General features: G+C 41.6%; 2 protein-coding genes across 4 annotated transcripts in view; both read left to right on the forward strand.

Moving 5' to 3' along the window:
* Positions 1-5,414, forward strand: part of ABCA9 (ATP binding cassette subfamily A member 9) — a 45,059-nt gene extending 39,645 nt beyond the window's left edge. For all 3 annotated transcript variants that reach the window (XM_084863685.1, XM_084863686.1, XM_084863687.1), the window contains 5 exons: positions 71-190; positions 378-518; positions 1,761-1,840; positions 4,358-4,413; positions 4,544-5,414. In XM_084863685.1, the coding sequence (XP_084719811.1) occupies positions 71-190; positions 378-518; positions 1,761-1,840; positions 4,358-4,413; positions 4,544-4,642 (496 nt within the window). In that variant the 3' untranslated portion in view covers positions 4,643-5,414. The remainder of the gene's footprint in view (positions 1-70; positions 191-377; positions 519-1,760; positions 1,841-4,357; positions 4,414-4,543) is intronic.
* Positions 5,415-11,575: 6,161 nt separating this feature from the next.
* Positions 11,576-16,891, forward strand: part of ABCA8 (ATP binding cassette subfamily A member 8) — a 45,890-nt gene continuing 40,574 nt past the window's right edge. Inside the window, exons 1-3 of the mRNA XM_084863688.1 lie at positions 11,576-11,860; positions 14,714-14,815; positions 15,705-15,909. Coding sequence (XP_084719814.1) covers positions 14,720-14,815; positions 15,705-15,909 — 301 coding nt within the window. The 5' untranslated portion in view covers positions 11,576-11,860; positions 14,714-14,719. The remainder of the gene's footprint in view (positions 11,861-14,713; positions 14,816-15,704; positions 15,910-16,891) is intronic.

Below are 16,891 nucleotides of genomic sequence, written 5' to 3' on the forward strand. Positions count from 1 at the left end.
TTATTTAATTTATCTTTTTATATTACCTTAGCATTCCCCCTAATGAACATTTCCCTTGCTCTAACATTAGGCAGGCCATCCGGGCCACCTTTAGAAACTCGGAGCGGGGCGCCCTCCTGACCACCCATTACATGGCAGAGGCAGAGGCCGTGTGTGACCGTGTGGCCATCATGGTGTCCGGGAGGCTGAGGTGAGTACCCACCCGAGGTCCCCAGGCATGCCCTGCACAAAGGACATTCCCCTGTGAGGGGATAGGAGGGGCTGGCTGCTCCAGCTCTCCCTGGCCCTGCCCTGGCATCCAGAAGCCAAAAACCACCAGCAGTAGATTTCTCTCTGCCGTTTCTTGATTGACTCTCTCCTCTTCCTCCTCCCTCCAGATGTATCGGTTCCATCCAGCACCTGAAGAGCAAATTTGGCAAGGATTACCTGCTGGAGATGAAGGTGAAGACCCTGGCCCACGTGGAACCCCTCCACAGCGAAATCCTGAGGCTTTTCCCCCAGGCTGCTCGGCAGGAACGGTAAACCCAGGCGGTGCTCTGTTTCACCTAGGTCTCCGTTTTATTTTCTATCTTCTCATGCTTTTTTTTTTTTTTTTTTAAACCTTCTGGTCATTGTGAAAAATTCCTAGAGAAAATCCCAAACCCAAGGGCTACTACAGGAGGGGAACAAGAGAACAAAGTGCTCATTTGCAAACTGATTCTGTAAGGGAAAGGGCCAGGTACTAATCGGTACACGTACCGAGTTCATTCCATTGTCCTTTTGGAGGGTGACCCACGCCCATTCAAGGAGACCAGCTGTGTAACACCCAGTGCCAGGCAGCAGTCAGCCTCCCTGATGGTGTCTCTTAGTGTTTTTATTATCAGGAACATTATCAAGTCATGAATGGCCCGGGAGGCTCAGGCAGGTTAGACCATGCCAAATAACTTGTGGTGGGGCCAGGGGGTGAGCCTGGTCTTCTTTAGTTAAATAGGATTCTCTCTAAGAGAGAAGAAGGATGGTAAGGAATCTGCTTCTGCCCTTCCAGAAGGGTACGCATGGTCGGATTCCTGCCCTTTATCTCCCGTTCCTGCCTCGAGTAAAAGGGCCTCTTCTTAAGAATCTTGAAATGGTCCTGCTCTGTACATTGACTTTTTGTTGTTTGAAGGGCATTCACACTGTGGCCGTTTCCAACGCTATACAGATGTGTACCTGCAATCAAATCGTTGGTGCCATTGTTGCTCCTTTTCATTTATTTTTTACCTAGGTCATGGTCTTATTTTTTTTCAATTACTGTTTACATTCAGCATTATTTTATATTTGTTTCATGTATATAGCACAGTGGTTAGACAGTCATATACTTTACTAAGTGACCCCCTGATATTTCCAGTATTCACCTGGCATCATCCATAGTTATTACAATATATTGATTATCTTTCCTATGCTGTACTTTACATACCCAGGACTATTTTCTAACTGCCCATTTGTAGTTCTTAATCTTTTAACCTTTTCCACCCAACCCCCAACCCTCCTCCATGCACCCCCCCCCAAAAAAAAAAAACACAAAAAAAAAAAAAACCTGGCAACTGGCAAAATGTTCTCTGTATCTATGAGTCTGTTTCAGTGTTCTTTCTTTGGTTAGTTGGTTCTCTAAAGAAATGCACATCAAAGCCCCAGGGAGATATCACTTCTCACCTGTCAGACTGTTGCTCCTTTTTGGATGTTCACTCATCAGGAGTTGTGCACCTAAAGCCTGGAGTTCAGCCTCGCTCTTTTCCTTCCAGGTTCTCCTCCCTGATGGTCTACAAGTTGCCTGTTGAGGATGTGAGGCCTTTATCACAGGCTTTCTTCAAATTAGAGATCGGTAAGAGCAACTGTTTAGAGGTAAGACTCTGGGAAACAGCCCTAACAGGTTTGGCTCAGTGGACAGAGCATAGGACTGAAGGGTCCCAGGTTTGATTCATAGTCAAGAGCACATGCCCAGGTTTTGGGCTCGATCCCCAGTAGGGGGCGTGCAGGAACCAATCAATGATTTTCTCTCATTGATGTTTCTGTTTCTCTCTCTCTCTCCTTCTCCCTTTCTATCTGAAATCAATAAAAAATATATTTGTATAAAAAGACTGGGAAACAGACACATTCAAAGCTGAATACCTTCCTTTCCTGAATTATCTTTTTATTCTTCTTTGTTTGTTTGTTTGTTTGTTTGTTTGTTTTGCCTGTCATCAGTCATTAGAGTCCTCAGGCATCCTAGTTCTTTAAAAGATCCTTCCCCTTCAGTTAAGTTTAGGATGGCCCAGACAGGGTTTTTTTTCACCCTCTGGTTCTGCCTGTCTCTTCACTCTGTGCTCTGTGGGTCCTTTTTGGCCTTATGACCAATGTTGGAGCATTCTGGTCGGAAGGATTCCCACAATGGGGTCTGATCAACAGGAAGGATTTTATAATTAATTAGAAGCAGGGAGAGAGATGTTCCAGGAAGGCTACCTCCCTGGAATACAATGGAGCTTTTTTCTGAAGAGCCTTCCTGTGTTTCTGCTTTCAAAAATGTCCCCTCCCTCCTCAAATGCCTTCTGATGTGCTTAATTTGCTGAAATGGAAGTCCTGATATAGGGGGTAAATCAATTTTTTTTATCATTTTCCTATCCTGTTATGTGAAGATTACACAAAGTACAAGATATCAAAATGTCCTAAGCTAGTGTTTTTCTCTCCAAATGTTAAGTTAGCCATAGTTACATTCTCAGCAGCAATGCATGTACTGAAACTCCAAGTAGCATGGGAGTAAAAGGCATGCCCGTGATTATTTCTTTACCTTACTACATAGACTCATTCTTTTTTTTTTAATATATTTTATTGATTTTTTACAGAGAGAAAGAGAGAGGGATAGAGAGCTAGAAACATCAACCAGCTGCCTCCTGCACACCCCCTACTGGGGATGTGCCCAAAACCAAGGTACATGCCCTTGACCGGAATCGAACCTGGGACCTTTCAGTCCACAGGCCACCGCTCTATCCACTGAGCCAAACCGGTTTTGGCCATAGACTCATTCTTGCATACAGTTATATCCCTTTGGGCTAATGCAAGTTCCAGTGAAACTGGAGCCTCCCAGGCCCCCTTCTTCCTTCAGATTTGAAGACTCAAAGCTGGGGTGGTTAGTTTTGTCTCTCTTCTCACCCTATGTCCCAAGTAGATCCTGGGAAAGGAACTGGGGTGTTTATCTATGGCATCCCTTGAAATAAACTTTAACCATGCAGGTGTGGGACATTCAAGTAGTTGCTAGCAAAGAGGCTACTCTACACAAGCAGGACCAAGGGCAGGCTTAGGTCCAAAAGACCAGAAGCTTTCATTTCAGTTTTAAGCGAACACAAAATAATTCAAATAATTGCCAGGGGAATTATACCACATGAAACATATGCAGTTGCAAATCACACAGCACTTTATTACTCACACAATTCCTGGTACTGCAGGTACAGACTTATTGGGGATTCCAGCGGTGCTGTCCTCTGGGGTCCGGCAGCTGGTCTGGTCTGGTGTGGTCCAGATGCAGAGGGCCGGTGTTCCTTATCCGAGAGCTCAGTTGCATCTTGTTCGGGGATTACTAGCCTTTCTTTGTGTCATCTGGCAGAGGAGCGTAGAGCAGTGTTGCTTGCTGGACTGACAAAAGGACGTGCCTTTGTGGCCGTCTTGATGGGTGAGTACGTTGACTGGTCTGGACTCCATTTTTAAAGGCTGTACTGCACCCACAGTAGTCCAGGTGGCTATCAATGAATTACATCAATGCAGTCATGTTAATTTCAAACAGGGCGAGGGGCTACATGTGGTTATCTAGGGAGAGTACCATCACTCACTCAGATGGTTATCTTGACAAGTCACTCTGAGTTATTTACACAAGTTCAAATTTTTTATCTATGAATTACACACACTTGAGGACAGTGGGGGAATGTGTCCTTATTGTAATATCACACTTTAAGTTTTAAGGAAAGTTAATTTAAACGTTTTAAAACCTTCTTAACATTTTTAAGCATTTTTAAACATTTCTATATATTTCTATAACAACCTACTCACTTCTACTCACAGGTTGATGGTTTAGGCCTCTCTAGGTCAAGTATAAGGGGAAGAGAGAAGAGATAATGTGGAAGCAAAGTTTGATTTGATCTTTAGAGATGTCCTATGACATTAGAGCCTGACTCCCTTTCTCTTGGGGTGCTTTTGAGGGTTCTTTGGTGAGACCCTCTCCCCTCCCATCTTTAGCCTCTGACCACAGCTTCCCGGGTGAGTGATGCCTCCTCCTCTTGGCCTCTTGATACTTTTTATACATGACTTTGGTACAACCTTCAGGATCCAAAATATATGACTTCCTAATGCCCATCCATCCATCCTTGTGCAGTTAAACAGAGCTTCGACCTGGAGGAGTACAGCCTGTCACAGTCCACCCTGGAGCAGGTAGGTCTGTTTTAGAGATTTCTATATCATCCATGGAATACAAAGGTGCAATATATGCATACCCTTTGCACACACTCCGAGCTCCAGGAGGCGGTGTGACACCCTCTCTCTGTCTTTTCCTCCACGGCAGGTGTTCCTGGAGCTCTCCAAGGAGCAGGAGCTGGAGGACTTTGATGAGGAAGTTGATCTCTCTGTGCGGTGGAAGCTCCTCCAGCGGGAAGAGCCCTAAAGCCCCAAATACCCTGTATTGCCCTTTGAGCCTGCATCTCTTTTTCAGTTAATATTTTATACCATTATAATATCGCAGACACAGACAGGGTACTTTTGAAATGAATGTCATGATTTTTTCTCAATAATATCACTTACAGTGGGATTTAAGAAGCCAGGCCATACAGCCTCTGGACCAGCAGACAAAATCCATATTTCATACAGTAGCAAACACAAAGAATACACTTACTATAGAATTGTTTATGTTTATGAGGATGGTGCAGGGATTGCTTAATTTTTTTCTCTGAACTTTAAAATATGGGATATTTTTTTATCTTTTTTATTATAATACAAAGTAAGACGATGTTGATTATGGGGAAAGGGGAGACACAGTTGATTACATGGCAGCACAGTCTTTCCTTTTTGTAATTCTTTTTTTATTTCATTTTTTTTACTTAATTCACTGATTTTTCTTTCCTGGAATTTTTAGGATTTTCACATTTTAGAGTCTATATTTTGCCTACTGTAACTATTAAGGAAATTTGAAACCCATTAATATAAATAATTGCAGTAAGACATTGAGTAATCAAGTTGATGAAAAAATACATACATTTACATACAGTTTTGAAACATATTTCTGATTTTATGTTGTCTTATGATGCCAGGGTCTACCCTGATGCAAAGCACTAGAACTTCATAGATCTTAATTTCCCATGTCTGTACATGTTGTGATTTATTCAACTGGTAATTCTATAAACACCTTAAAATCAATACAGCATATTTCTACACTCATACTTATATGAGTTTTTATTGTTGTTGTTGCTACATTCATTGTTGCATAAGTCACTGAGTTTATGGTAATTTGTTATGCAGCAATTAAAGTCTAATGCAAGTATATAAATAAAGTCATATTTAGAGAAGTTGACTTTCCCAAAATCATAGTCCCAAGACCCAGAATTCAAACCCAGGAGTCTGACTGGTGGCACCTACTTTAAGATATCACCAAGCAGTTATTAAGCACCAGATTGAGATTGCAATGAGGGTATAAAGAACATTCCTTCAACTTGAAGTTTTGATTGCCTTTCAGGAAGAGAATCTGAAGAACACAATAGACACTATATGATCAGCTTCTAATTGTTATGGTATCAACTAGAATGACACAAGGATTTGAAGCTAAACACTATTTTTGCAGCCCAAACATAGCCAATTATGGTGGTAAATTCAAATGACCCAATTATGAACCACAGAAATGTAAAACCTTGATGCTGAGAATTTTTTGTGCCCATTGAGAAAGTTAATTGCCCTTCATTTTCAGGAGAGTCACGGTGATGGATTATGTTGTTTGAATGGTACCAAGATCACTTGGAGATAAAATGAAGTTGCCTATTTTGTGGAATCTTACTGAAGTCAGCTGGGGCACTGTTTCTCCTTTGATGCAACTTCTTTACTGAGAATCTTGGGGTAATAACAGCCCCACTTAATTTTCTATGTCATTTAGATAGAGATCAGTTGATGCTCTCCAATCCCATTCTCCCTCTGAACAGACGGGAAGACTTCATTGTCTAGGTTCCCTTACAGTTACTCTGGGACCCTCCGACTCTGGGACTATCCGTCTAGCTCTGGAGTAGAGAATATAGAAACGATGTATGCCATTCTTGGGCCATTACCTAACTTTCCTGCTAGATCGTTTGTGAGGTTTCTCTTTCTCATATATGGGTTAGGAAAGAAGGTACTCTGAGATGCAGAGAGCACAGTGGAAAGTACTCAAGTCCCTGAGTCACCATGTAGAGGCAAGCAGTGTAGAAGAGCTAGCTAGTCTGCATAGGACAGAGACATGAAATACACACATACACACACACACACACACACACACACACACACACACTCAAAAACAAAACCAACAACTGAACTACTGCAAGACACTCGAACTACTGACATTATTGAGACTGTGGGGTTGTTACACCAGGCAGCTAACATTACTCTGACTGATAGAGTATATCATACCAAGAAAGGGGTGGGACAAAAACCTGAACAGGGCATTGATGCAATTGCCAAGGACCTTTGAACTATCCCAAGTTGCCTGTCCCTGATCCTTTCCTAGATCAGGACTCTGCAAGGGCGATCCTTGACACTTGCTTTTCTGTGTTGACTCTGTAACCAGTTGATATTTCCGTCAATCTCACTTTATCGCCACCAGACTGCCCTCAAGGTATTTAGATAGACAATAGTAACTTCCTGCTGTGACTGTTCATATAAATGTTTCCTTGTTTTAATGCTTGTTTTGGGCAGCCTACATCCAAGGCTTACCTGTGCCTCAACCGGCCCTGGGCAGCTGGGTAGCCGCAGTCCCAGGCTTGCCTGCACCTTGGGTCCGTAGCCAGGTGGGGCTGAAGGGACTGGATTCTGCCATCTTGTGGCTGTGAGAACCGCCATCTTTGAGGGTGTGACAGTGAATTAGCATATTACCTCTTTATTAGATGAGACTAGATGTGAATTAATCAACAGTGGCACTGTTGACATTGCACTGGGTAATTTCTCTTTGGAGGCGGGAGGAAGAAAGAGAAGCTGTCCTGTGTACTGTAGAATTTTAAGTGGCATTCCCCCCTCTCTGCCCACTAGATGCCAGGTGCAACCTGGCCCCGAGTGTGACAACCAAAAATGTCCAAAACATCCCTCTTGCAGTACAATGATGTGTCAGGAAAATGTTGGGGGAAGGAAGAGAGTCTGGTCAAGGAGACTTCCTATATTTTTTGTTGAGCAAGTAAAATGTGGTACTGTTTCCTGGGATTAAAAAAAATTTAATAGAAAAGCTGTGATATGTGAAGCAGAGAAGAATCCAGAATTTGCTTTTTAAGAAGTCAAACTCCTGACTAGATTGCCTGAGTCAGCAGGTCAGTGTAGGTCACACTTGGACAAATTGTTTTTTATTGACCTCCAGCTGTATTTGGTTGGCTGGCTTTATCGTATCCTAAAGAAGTGTCTTCCAGAGGGACTCTGATATTTGTAAATGTTCTTGTGTGTCTCAGACAAAAGGGGCTGGTTTCCAAATATAAATCACTACCTTTACAAACAAGAAGAAATGGGGGAAACATCACTATTTTCAAATAGTAAAAAAAATAAATAAATAAATAAAGAGGTTAGTCAGTGAAAAGCATTTTCTCCACTCAGGTGTTCTGACCTTTGAAATGACATCTTGACTTAGGCAATCTAATCAGTATTTGGAACTAATTTTGGATTCAGTGTTTTCCAGCCAAGAGAATTGCAGCCACAACCTCCTTCTAGAAAGCAGTCTGAATGAGAATTTTCAAAGCAGGGAAACAGTTCAACCATAATGCAGACCTGTGTGAGGGTGTGGCAAAGGTGTAATAGCCACCGTAATGAGAAAGTAAGTTCAGACTCAAGATCAGTAGGCAACTCCATACACTACAACAGGATATATTACAGGGCAATTTACTTATGGGAAATTGGGCTGGAGTGAACAGATTGCAAAGCAGTTTTTCTCAAATTATTCTCCTCTATCAGACACCTGTTACAATACATTTTTAAAAATACATGTTTTTTATTGATTTTAGAGAGAGAAGAAGGGAAAGGGAGAGAGAGAAAGACTTTCTTGATGAAGAGAGAAATATCAATTGGCTGCCTTCTGTATGCCCCCTACCTCCAGATCGTGACCTAGGCATGTGCCCTGACCAGATATATACCTGGCTTTCTTATAATTGTTGCAGTAGAAACATTGATCTGACACAGTCTGCTACATCTACCCCAAATCAGAAGCACTCAGCCAACTTTTGTTTGAAGTTCACAGGTCTATGAATATTTGCAAAAGGTCACAGTATTATGAACTGAGTGGCTTGATTATGTGTAAACTAGAGGCCGGGTGATGAAATTCGTGCACTTGTGGGGGATTCTCAGCCTGGTCTGCACCCTTTTGCAGTCCAGGAGTCCTCGGGGGATGTCTAACTGAAAACTTAGGCCTGCTTCTCATGAGGATAAAGCCTAAGCCATCAGTTGGACATCCTTCGCACTGCTGCAGAGGCAGGAGAGGCTCCCGTCACTGCCACTGTACTCACCAGCCGCAAGCCCAGCCTTTGGCTGTGCAGTGCTTCCCTTGTGAGAGCACACTGACCACCAGGGGGCAGCTCCTGCATTGAGCGTCTGCCCCTGATGGTCAGTGCACCTGATAGACATTTCCACCCTGAAGTCAATTTGCATATTAGCGTTTTATTACATGGGATCATTGATGCATGAGAAAACAAAAGCTCAATGCACATGAATTACAGCATGTTTTGGTTGATGTGCCCACCAAAATTTTATTCGAGTAAAGAATATTGAAATGAAAGAGAAGTCATCTGGTCAGCTGGTCAAAGATAAGGGGGAATGACATATTCAGACCAGATGAAGTAGACTTTGGGGCATAGAAAGTTGCCAGAGATAAAGATGGACATTATATAATGATAAAAAGGCCAAACCATTCTAAACATATACCACAACTTTCAATTACCTTAGGCAAAAACTGTCAGATCTGAAAGGAAAGACAAAGCCTGTAATTTTTGTTAAAATCTTCACTACTCTTCTCCCATTAACCAATAGAACCAGTAGACAAAAAAACAAACAAAACAAAAAACAAAATAAAAACAGTAAAACTTAACAGCAACCAACTAGATCTGACATTTATATAACACTCCACTCAATCACTAGCAGAATATATTTCCTTGCATTTGGAATATTCACCCAGCCAGTCACTATCTTCGGTTATAAGACAAGTCCTAATCGATTTGACTATACAGTTATAGATATGAATTAGAAATCAATAACCCAAAGATAACATGAAAATATGTAGAGATTTGGAAAGGAAACAACACGTTGCTAAATAATCGATGGCTCAAAGAGTAAGTCGCAAGGGAGATTAGAAGAAACTTGGAACTGAATGAAAATGAGAAATACAGGAGTAAAAATCCTGATTTCCCGGATGAGATAATCAATTGGGCAGTTGTAGAGAGGAACTTCCCTCTGATGAAGCTGTTTCTTTTCTCATAGTTTGAAGACAGTGCTTAAAATTTTGGTGTGAGCCACAATCATCTTGGACATAATAGAGGAAAGCTTACACATGCTGGATTTCCTCTATTAGATTGCTCTTTATGATATGATACTGAGTATACATACCAGTATAATATGATACCAAGTATATTGATTTCAGAGTGAAGAAGGGGGAGGGAGAGAGGGCTAGAAACATCATTAATTGGCTGCCACCTGCACACCCCTACAGGGGTCAAGCCTGCAACCCAGGCATGTACCCTGTCCTAATTGATGAGTTGACACTTAACCACACTAGCTGGGCATCTAGATAGATCCTACTCTGTAAGTCAGTGGCCAAATGACTCACTTTTAAAACCAGATGTTCTGGAGGAAATGAATGGATAGACAGGTAATTTGTAACATGGGTGACCTTCGTATTTTCACAATCTGCTTAGGTTGGAAGAAATCCTCTGCAACTAAACTAAAGGGCTTCATCCACCCACACTTTCACTCAAAACACCAACTCCAAGAGCCAACCCTCACTGTGCCAGATTAAGTTCATCTTCACTGAGTTCCATGCATTTTCTAATTGGCAAGTTAGGCAAAGGCTCAACTTCCCATTGACTATGGTGCACTCTCACTTTCTTCCCAAACTGCTAGTCTTCTGCCTCACGGTGGTTGGACAGTTACTGTGCAATACCACCTAATGAGCTGTCTTTAAACCCAAGGAAATGGCCAGGCTGGTGTTGCTCAGTGGTTTAGTGTCAACCTATGAACCAGTAGGCCATGATTCCATTCCCAGACAGGGCACATGCCTGGGTTGCAGGCTTGGTGCCCAGAGTGGGACATGTAAAATGCAGCCAGTCAATAATTCTCTCCCATCATTCATGTTTCTAACCCTCTCTCTTTCTGCCTTCCTCTATGAAATCAATACAAATATATATTTTTAATAAACAAAACACAAGGAAATGCTTGGGAGTTAGACAATCACTGGGGACTACAAAGAGTAGTGCCTGAATACACTAAAAAGAAAAAGAAAAAGGGAGACTCTTGGATTTTGGTCCTCGAATTCAACTATAAGACCCAACTGCCCTTTTTTTTTTTTAATCTTCACCCAAGGATACGTGTATTGATGTGTGTGTGTGTGTGTGTGTGTGTGTGTGTGTGTGAGAGAGAGAGAGAGAGAGAGAGAGAGAGAGAGAGAGAGAGAGAGAGAGAGAGAATATCATTGTAAGAGAGAATCACCAATAAGTTGCCTCCCATACAGGTCCCAACCAGGGATCAAACCTCAAACCTAGGTATATGCCTGACCAGGAATGGAACCAGTAACAGTTTGGTGCACAAGATGATGCTCAACCAATTGAACCATTCTGTCCAGAAACAAATGTAAAGTCTTAACTTTAGAAAAGATTACTCCCTGCAATCTCTGTGGAAGTCTGAAAGAGTTTATCTGGTTTTTAGTTGTTTCCATGGCGCCATCTCCATCTCAAAGTGACTGCAGGTTTAGTTAAGTATTTGCTGCATTTTTGTTTTTATTCAGAAGCCTTCAGGAGATCCTGATTAGAGATCAAATATGAAATGTTCCCCAGTGTTCTTCGAGTCAGTAGCTAATGGAGAGGACACAAAGGCGTGTATCTGTGCAATTAGGATTGTCTCAGGAGATTGCTATCCAAGACTGAGGCAGGTCCTAACGTAGTTACAGAATGTGGTTGCTTTTTGAGCTTGTGAAAAGAATGTTACCCATGAGATAGTATTGATTATAAGTAGATAATCAGTTGGGAAATAGACTTTTAAAACATTTTTAAATTTTTCTAGGGTCTGCTTCTTGGTAAAAAAAAATAATAATAAGTTTATTCTGAAACTCTGATGCTTCTGTTAATTCAACTGAAACACTGAGAATGAAGATAACCTATAACTGTTCAATTTTACAGAGAGAGAGAGAGAGAGAGAGAGAGAGAGAGAGAGAGAGAGAGAGAGAGAGAGAGAGAGAGAGAGACACCAAGGGCAGTCATGTGAGTGTACTTTTTGGCAGGACCAGCAAAACTGAGATCACAGTCTCCTCTGGAAATAAGTCTTCCCGTGACCTTTCCACTGAAGCCAAATAGTTAACGCAAAATCTGTAGATGCGGCCGAGATCAGGAAGGAATGTGACTCGCTTCCTTCTATATAAGAAGTCCGGTGGATAAAATGTGTTTCTAGGTTATGTGCTTCACGCTTCTCAAAGGTAAGCTCCTTGTCTTTGTTTTGTTTGAGAGTGCGTGTGTGTTTTTTTTCTGTCACAAAATTATAAATAAATCTTTAGTAACTGAAAGCCAACCAGCAATAGAGAAACTATTTTGAAAATGAATGGACTATTTGGATGTGTTTGGACATCTGATATTTACAATTGTAAAAATGAAAGCATCGTGTTACAGCATACGTTTATTTAAATGTTTTGCAACTGTTCCGTGGTTTTAGGCCAGAACTGAATGTAGAAATAAGATGAAATTTGTTCAGAGATTGTGAAGAACTGAGATGATTGACAATTTATTTGTAAACCTGGATCGTCTTTGAAGGTCTTCACTTTTATTGCACAATAACTTGGGGGCATTGCGATAAACTTTTTCTGATTTTGAGACTGTTTATAAAAAAAAAAAATACAGAAACACAGGGGCGGGCAAAGGCAGGTTGTCAGTGGTGAGTATGTGAAGTACTGCGTTTGTTCTTGAGTTATAATTATTGTCTCATTTTCCATATGAAACACTGGGAACCTGCCTTTCCCCCCTTGCATGTCTATTTTTGCTGCCTCTCAGGCTTGGGCTCTAAGAATTTTAGAAATGAAAGCTGCCTTCCAGGGCTTTCTGCTCTGTGCACACCACGTATCGGGTCCCAATGTGAAATGTGCAGCTTTTCCTCATCCAAACACTCAGTTGCTCTGCAGGACTCAGAGCTTTCACACGCCTACAGTGTAGTTCTGAATGCAAAGTACCCTTTGAAACTGCCTGCTACTTGTATGAAAAGGAATGCACGTGGCTGTGAGTCTGGATAAACTACAGAACATACTTAAGCTCAGGGGAAACACAGTACGTGGTGCTAACTTACAATGGAAAGGCTGAGGGGTTGGAGCCACTCTGACATGTTCATGCTACAGTGGGCTGTGGCTGATTCCACAGTGAGGAGATTGCCCTCTTGCCCCGTTTACCCACCTGCTCAGCCCTGCACAGTTTCTTTAAAAGCAGTTGTTCTGGTCCTGGACGGTTTTGCTCAGGGATTAGAGCATCAACCTGCAGACCAAAGGGTCGCCGGTTCGATTCCCAGTCAAGGGCACATACCTGAGTTGCAAGTTCAATCCTCAGCCTTAATCGGGGGGTGGGTTGGGATGGGGGAGAGTATGGAAATAGTCTTCCCGTGACCTTTCCACTGAAGCCATATGATGTGTCTCTCTCACATCCGTGGGGGTGGGATTTTTTAAATTGCTTACTCTGAATTCTCTGCACTAGAACCTTCTATGGGGATCCTGAGCCCCTCTCACTGGACACCCTCACCTAATGCTTTTTTCCAAGAATCTTTTCCTCCCTCCGACTGCCTCTCCATGGGCTCTCCAGCCTCTTCACTCAGTGCACACCTCCCTAGATTTGCCTCTCTGCCTCAGGAGCATCCACGTGTAGGTTCTTCCTCTGGCAGCTGAGGCTGCCTTGGCTGGTAAGCCTGGCATTGAAACCGGCATCCAGACTCATTTCTCAAGCCTTGTCCCTAGGAAATAGACAGCCCTGCCGGCATCTTCTTCCACGAATGGAGTGGGAGCTTCAGGCAAGGGCACTTGTCCCACTCATTATCACAAAGGAGGAGGCCATGACAACGGCCTACTCTCTGTCTCTGGCCCATGTTGTGTGCACAGAGGGAGCAGACTGCTTGCTCCAGGTCCAGGACTTAAAAGCCAATTTAAGTGTGGAGATGCTGCTCTCTGCTCAAAAGCCCTGGCCTAGTCTTCCGAGTCACCTGGCATGCTTCCCAGAAAACTAGTGATTGTCCCAGAATCCCTTACTTCTTATTGATCAGCTCAGGTGCACAGTTTTCTCCTGCAGTGAGCTTTAGGAGCATTCCAGTCCCACGGTGTACAGGGCAGGCTCAGCAGGTCATATTGTGTGATATTGGTTGTTAAGGCAATGGAAAGGGTGGAGCTATTGTTATGCATAGAGGCATCTCCTTCTGGGAGGTATTCTTGGTCCTTACTGGGCGGGGGGGGGGGGGGGGGGGGGGGGGCGGGGGGAGCATGTATAAATTCCCCTACCTAATCCTCACCACACCTCCAGCTCACTCTCTCCCTCCTCTCTCTCCTTGCTCAAGGTGGCCTATGCTAAGACTGTGACTTGCTACTTTTACCTGGAGGAGGGCTATGGTCTACTATGTATTTCTGGTGCAATATCTGCAGAAAAATGCTGCTCTCTGCAATCGATTTTGGGCAGAGCCCCTGGAATGTTTTCACAATAAGCTGGCCTACACACAAGCCAGAGGGTTCCGGTTTTCTCACCCAACTAACCCTGTCCAAGCCCAGTCGGATGGAATTTCTACCTCCATCTGGAGCTCATGCGCAAATGCATGACAGCCTCCCCATAGGAACCTGTACACTCTATCGGCAAATCTGGAATTACTACTAAAATACAAAATAACAATCCTGAATAAACAACAAAAATAAATAAATTATTATTTTTGGTTTCAAAAGATTTTTTTTTTTAAAGAGTAACCATTATATCTTTAGGATAAGAGGGAAAACATGGAGGGGAGAAAGAAAGCTTGATAACATTTAACAGAAGGTAAAAATGTGGGCAAAACTAGAAGCAAAGGAAAACCAGGTTTGACATGAGTATAAAACACAATAAAAGAAAGATCCTCCAAAACAAGAACTTATTCGTGAGAAATCTGGGGGCAGAAGGGAGCCAGTATTAAATGCTAACTTGGGAACCCTCAGATACTAGGCACTCAGATTCAGAACACTGGCGTTCTCAGGCTGCTTGTTTGGGTGTTGGCAGGATTTTTTTTTCCCCATTAAGACCATCATATATGCTTACTTTCTCCTTTTTTTTCCCTCATGAAACAGGGCAACATGAGTAAGAGAGAGAGAAGTGTGTGTCAACAAACTTGGGCCTTATTATGCAAGAATTTGCTTAAAAAATGGAGAATGAAAAGGGAGTCCTTAATGGTATGATTCAATATCTGTTTCTCTTCTTTATTTATGATTGAATAGTGTTCATTCCTTCAGAGGTATCTCTGATTGTTTATTTTCCCTCTAGAAAAAACAAAAAAACAACACCTTAATACAATAGAAGAAATCTTTCTCAAGATATTTTTATTAAGTCCTGTATCCATTTTGAGTTTATTTTTGTGTATGGTGTAAGTTGGTGGTGATTTTTTTTACATGTGTATGTCCAATTTTCCCAACACCATTTATTGAAGAGACTGTCTTGACTCCATTGTATGTTTATGCTTTCTTTGTCAAATACTAATTGAGCATAGTGTTTTGGGTCGATAAAATGGATTCTCTATTCTATTTCATTGGTCTATATGTCTGTTCTTGTGTCAGCACCAGGCTGTTTTGAGAACAGTGGCCTTGTAATACAGCTTGAAATCTGGTATTGAGATCCCACCTACTTTGTTCTTCTTTCTCAGGATTGCTATGGCTATTCGGGGTCTTTTTTTAATTCCAGATGAATTTTTGGAGAGTTCTTTCTATGTTTGTGAAATATTCCATTGGTATTTTAATAGTTAGGGCTTGGGCAAGAGGCAACCAATTGATGTGTTTCTCTCTCATCAATGTGTCTCTCTGTCTTTCCCTCTCTCTCCCACTCTCCTAAAAATCAATGAGAAAATGTCCTTGGGTGAGGATTAACACAAAACAAATAAACTCCTAGTAATAGTTCATTGATATGACCCAGACTGCTGAAATTTGTACTGTCGATATTTAAAATGGTTCAGAATGGGGTCTATATTAAAATGAGAAAAGTAAATGAGACAAACTGCATGACCAAATGATTGTGGGTCACTTATTTGAAATCATAATTTTCTTTATTTTTTTTTCTTGCATTGTGTAGGAATGGTTTATCTCATTGCTCCTACTGCTTTTTTTGTACCTATATCCTTCTACTCATGAAGTCATGGATTTTTCTTCGCTACCTACTATAGACCTGGGACGGGTAGATTCATTTAACCTATCTACATTTGTGATTGCTTACGCACCTCTCACCCATACAACCCAACAGATAATGAAAAAAGTTGCCTTGGCCACCCATACAAATGGTGAGTATTCTAGCAGTCTAAGAGGAATTTCTAATGTCAATAATTTATTTGACTGCAGATGCATGCATTTAATTTCTACGTATGTTGGTAACTATGTCAGTTGTCACCATTTCTAGATAGTGTAAAATGTGAATTTATTTTTTTTTCTTTCCAGAGCGTAAGAGGCCATATCTAAGTAAAAAACTGTGAATGTATTTCTTGCCAATTAAAGGGTTATCACTTGCAGTGTGCAGTCTTTCCAAAAAGAAATTGGCTGATGTTGTGTAGGGTTTGGGGAAGCATGGAACATACAAATGAGTATATGTTGAAAAGGAGGAGTGTTTAGCAATTTGTTGACTTGTAGCTGTGGAAGCTTTGTTACTGGAATGAGACTAGTGCTCTAGTATTTGCTTATTATTATATCCAAAAAAAACAACCAGTCTTTTCTCCTTTTAAATTTGATTATAGGAATTTTATTCTCACCTTTCATTATCAAAAAGATTACCTAACTATATTTGAAGATCCTCTTGAAGAGTATTCTGTGTTTTAATTGTTCACTGTTTAGTGGAAAGGTACTTATCAATGAAAAATAAGATGATCATTCTTACTGTCAAGATTGTTTCTGTAAAAATTTCCTGAAATTTGAGGAGAAGCAGCGTAGAGGAGAGGCAAGCGGACTGAACATAGTGTCAGAGAGCATTTGACTAAAGTAGTTCTGTGTTATATCTGCAGTACATTTTACAAGTCATCAGCTTCTCTGAGTCTCACCACCATATTTAAAATAAAGTTAACAGTACTATATTTGTCATGAATATCCCATTTGAGAATGAGGGAATTCCAATTCATCTTGTGGTAAGGAAAAGGGCACCTTTTGTGTAGCTTAAGGAAAAAGAGTATCAAAGCACAGCTGGATAGATGAGTGTCAACAGCAGAGGAAGAAATGTGTGTCTGCTTCTGAGGTCTATAGCAATGTGTGCTGCCTTCATTCCCAGGTCGGCTCTGC

Source organism: Pipistrellus hanaki (genome assembly GCF_964339955.1).
Source record: "Pipistrellus hanaki genome assembly, chromosome: 16".
In the NCBI taxonomy this organism is placed as follows: Eukaryota; Metazoa; Chordata; class Mammalia; order Chiroptera; family Vespertilionidae; genus Pipistrellus; species Pipistrellus hanaki.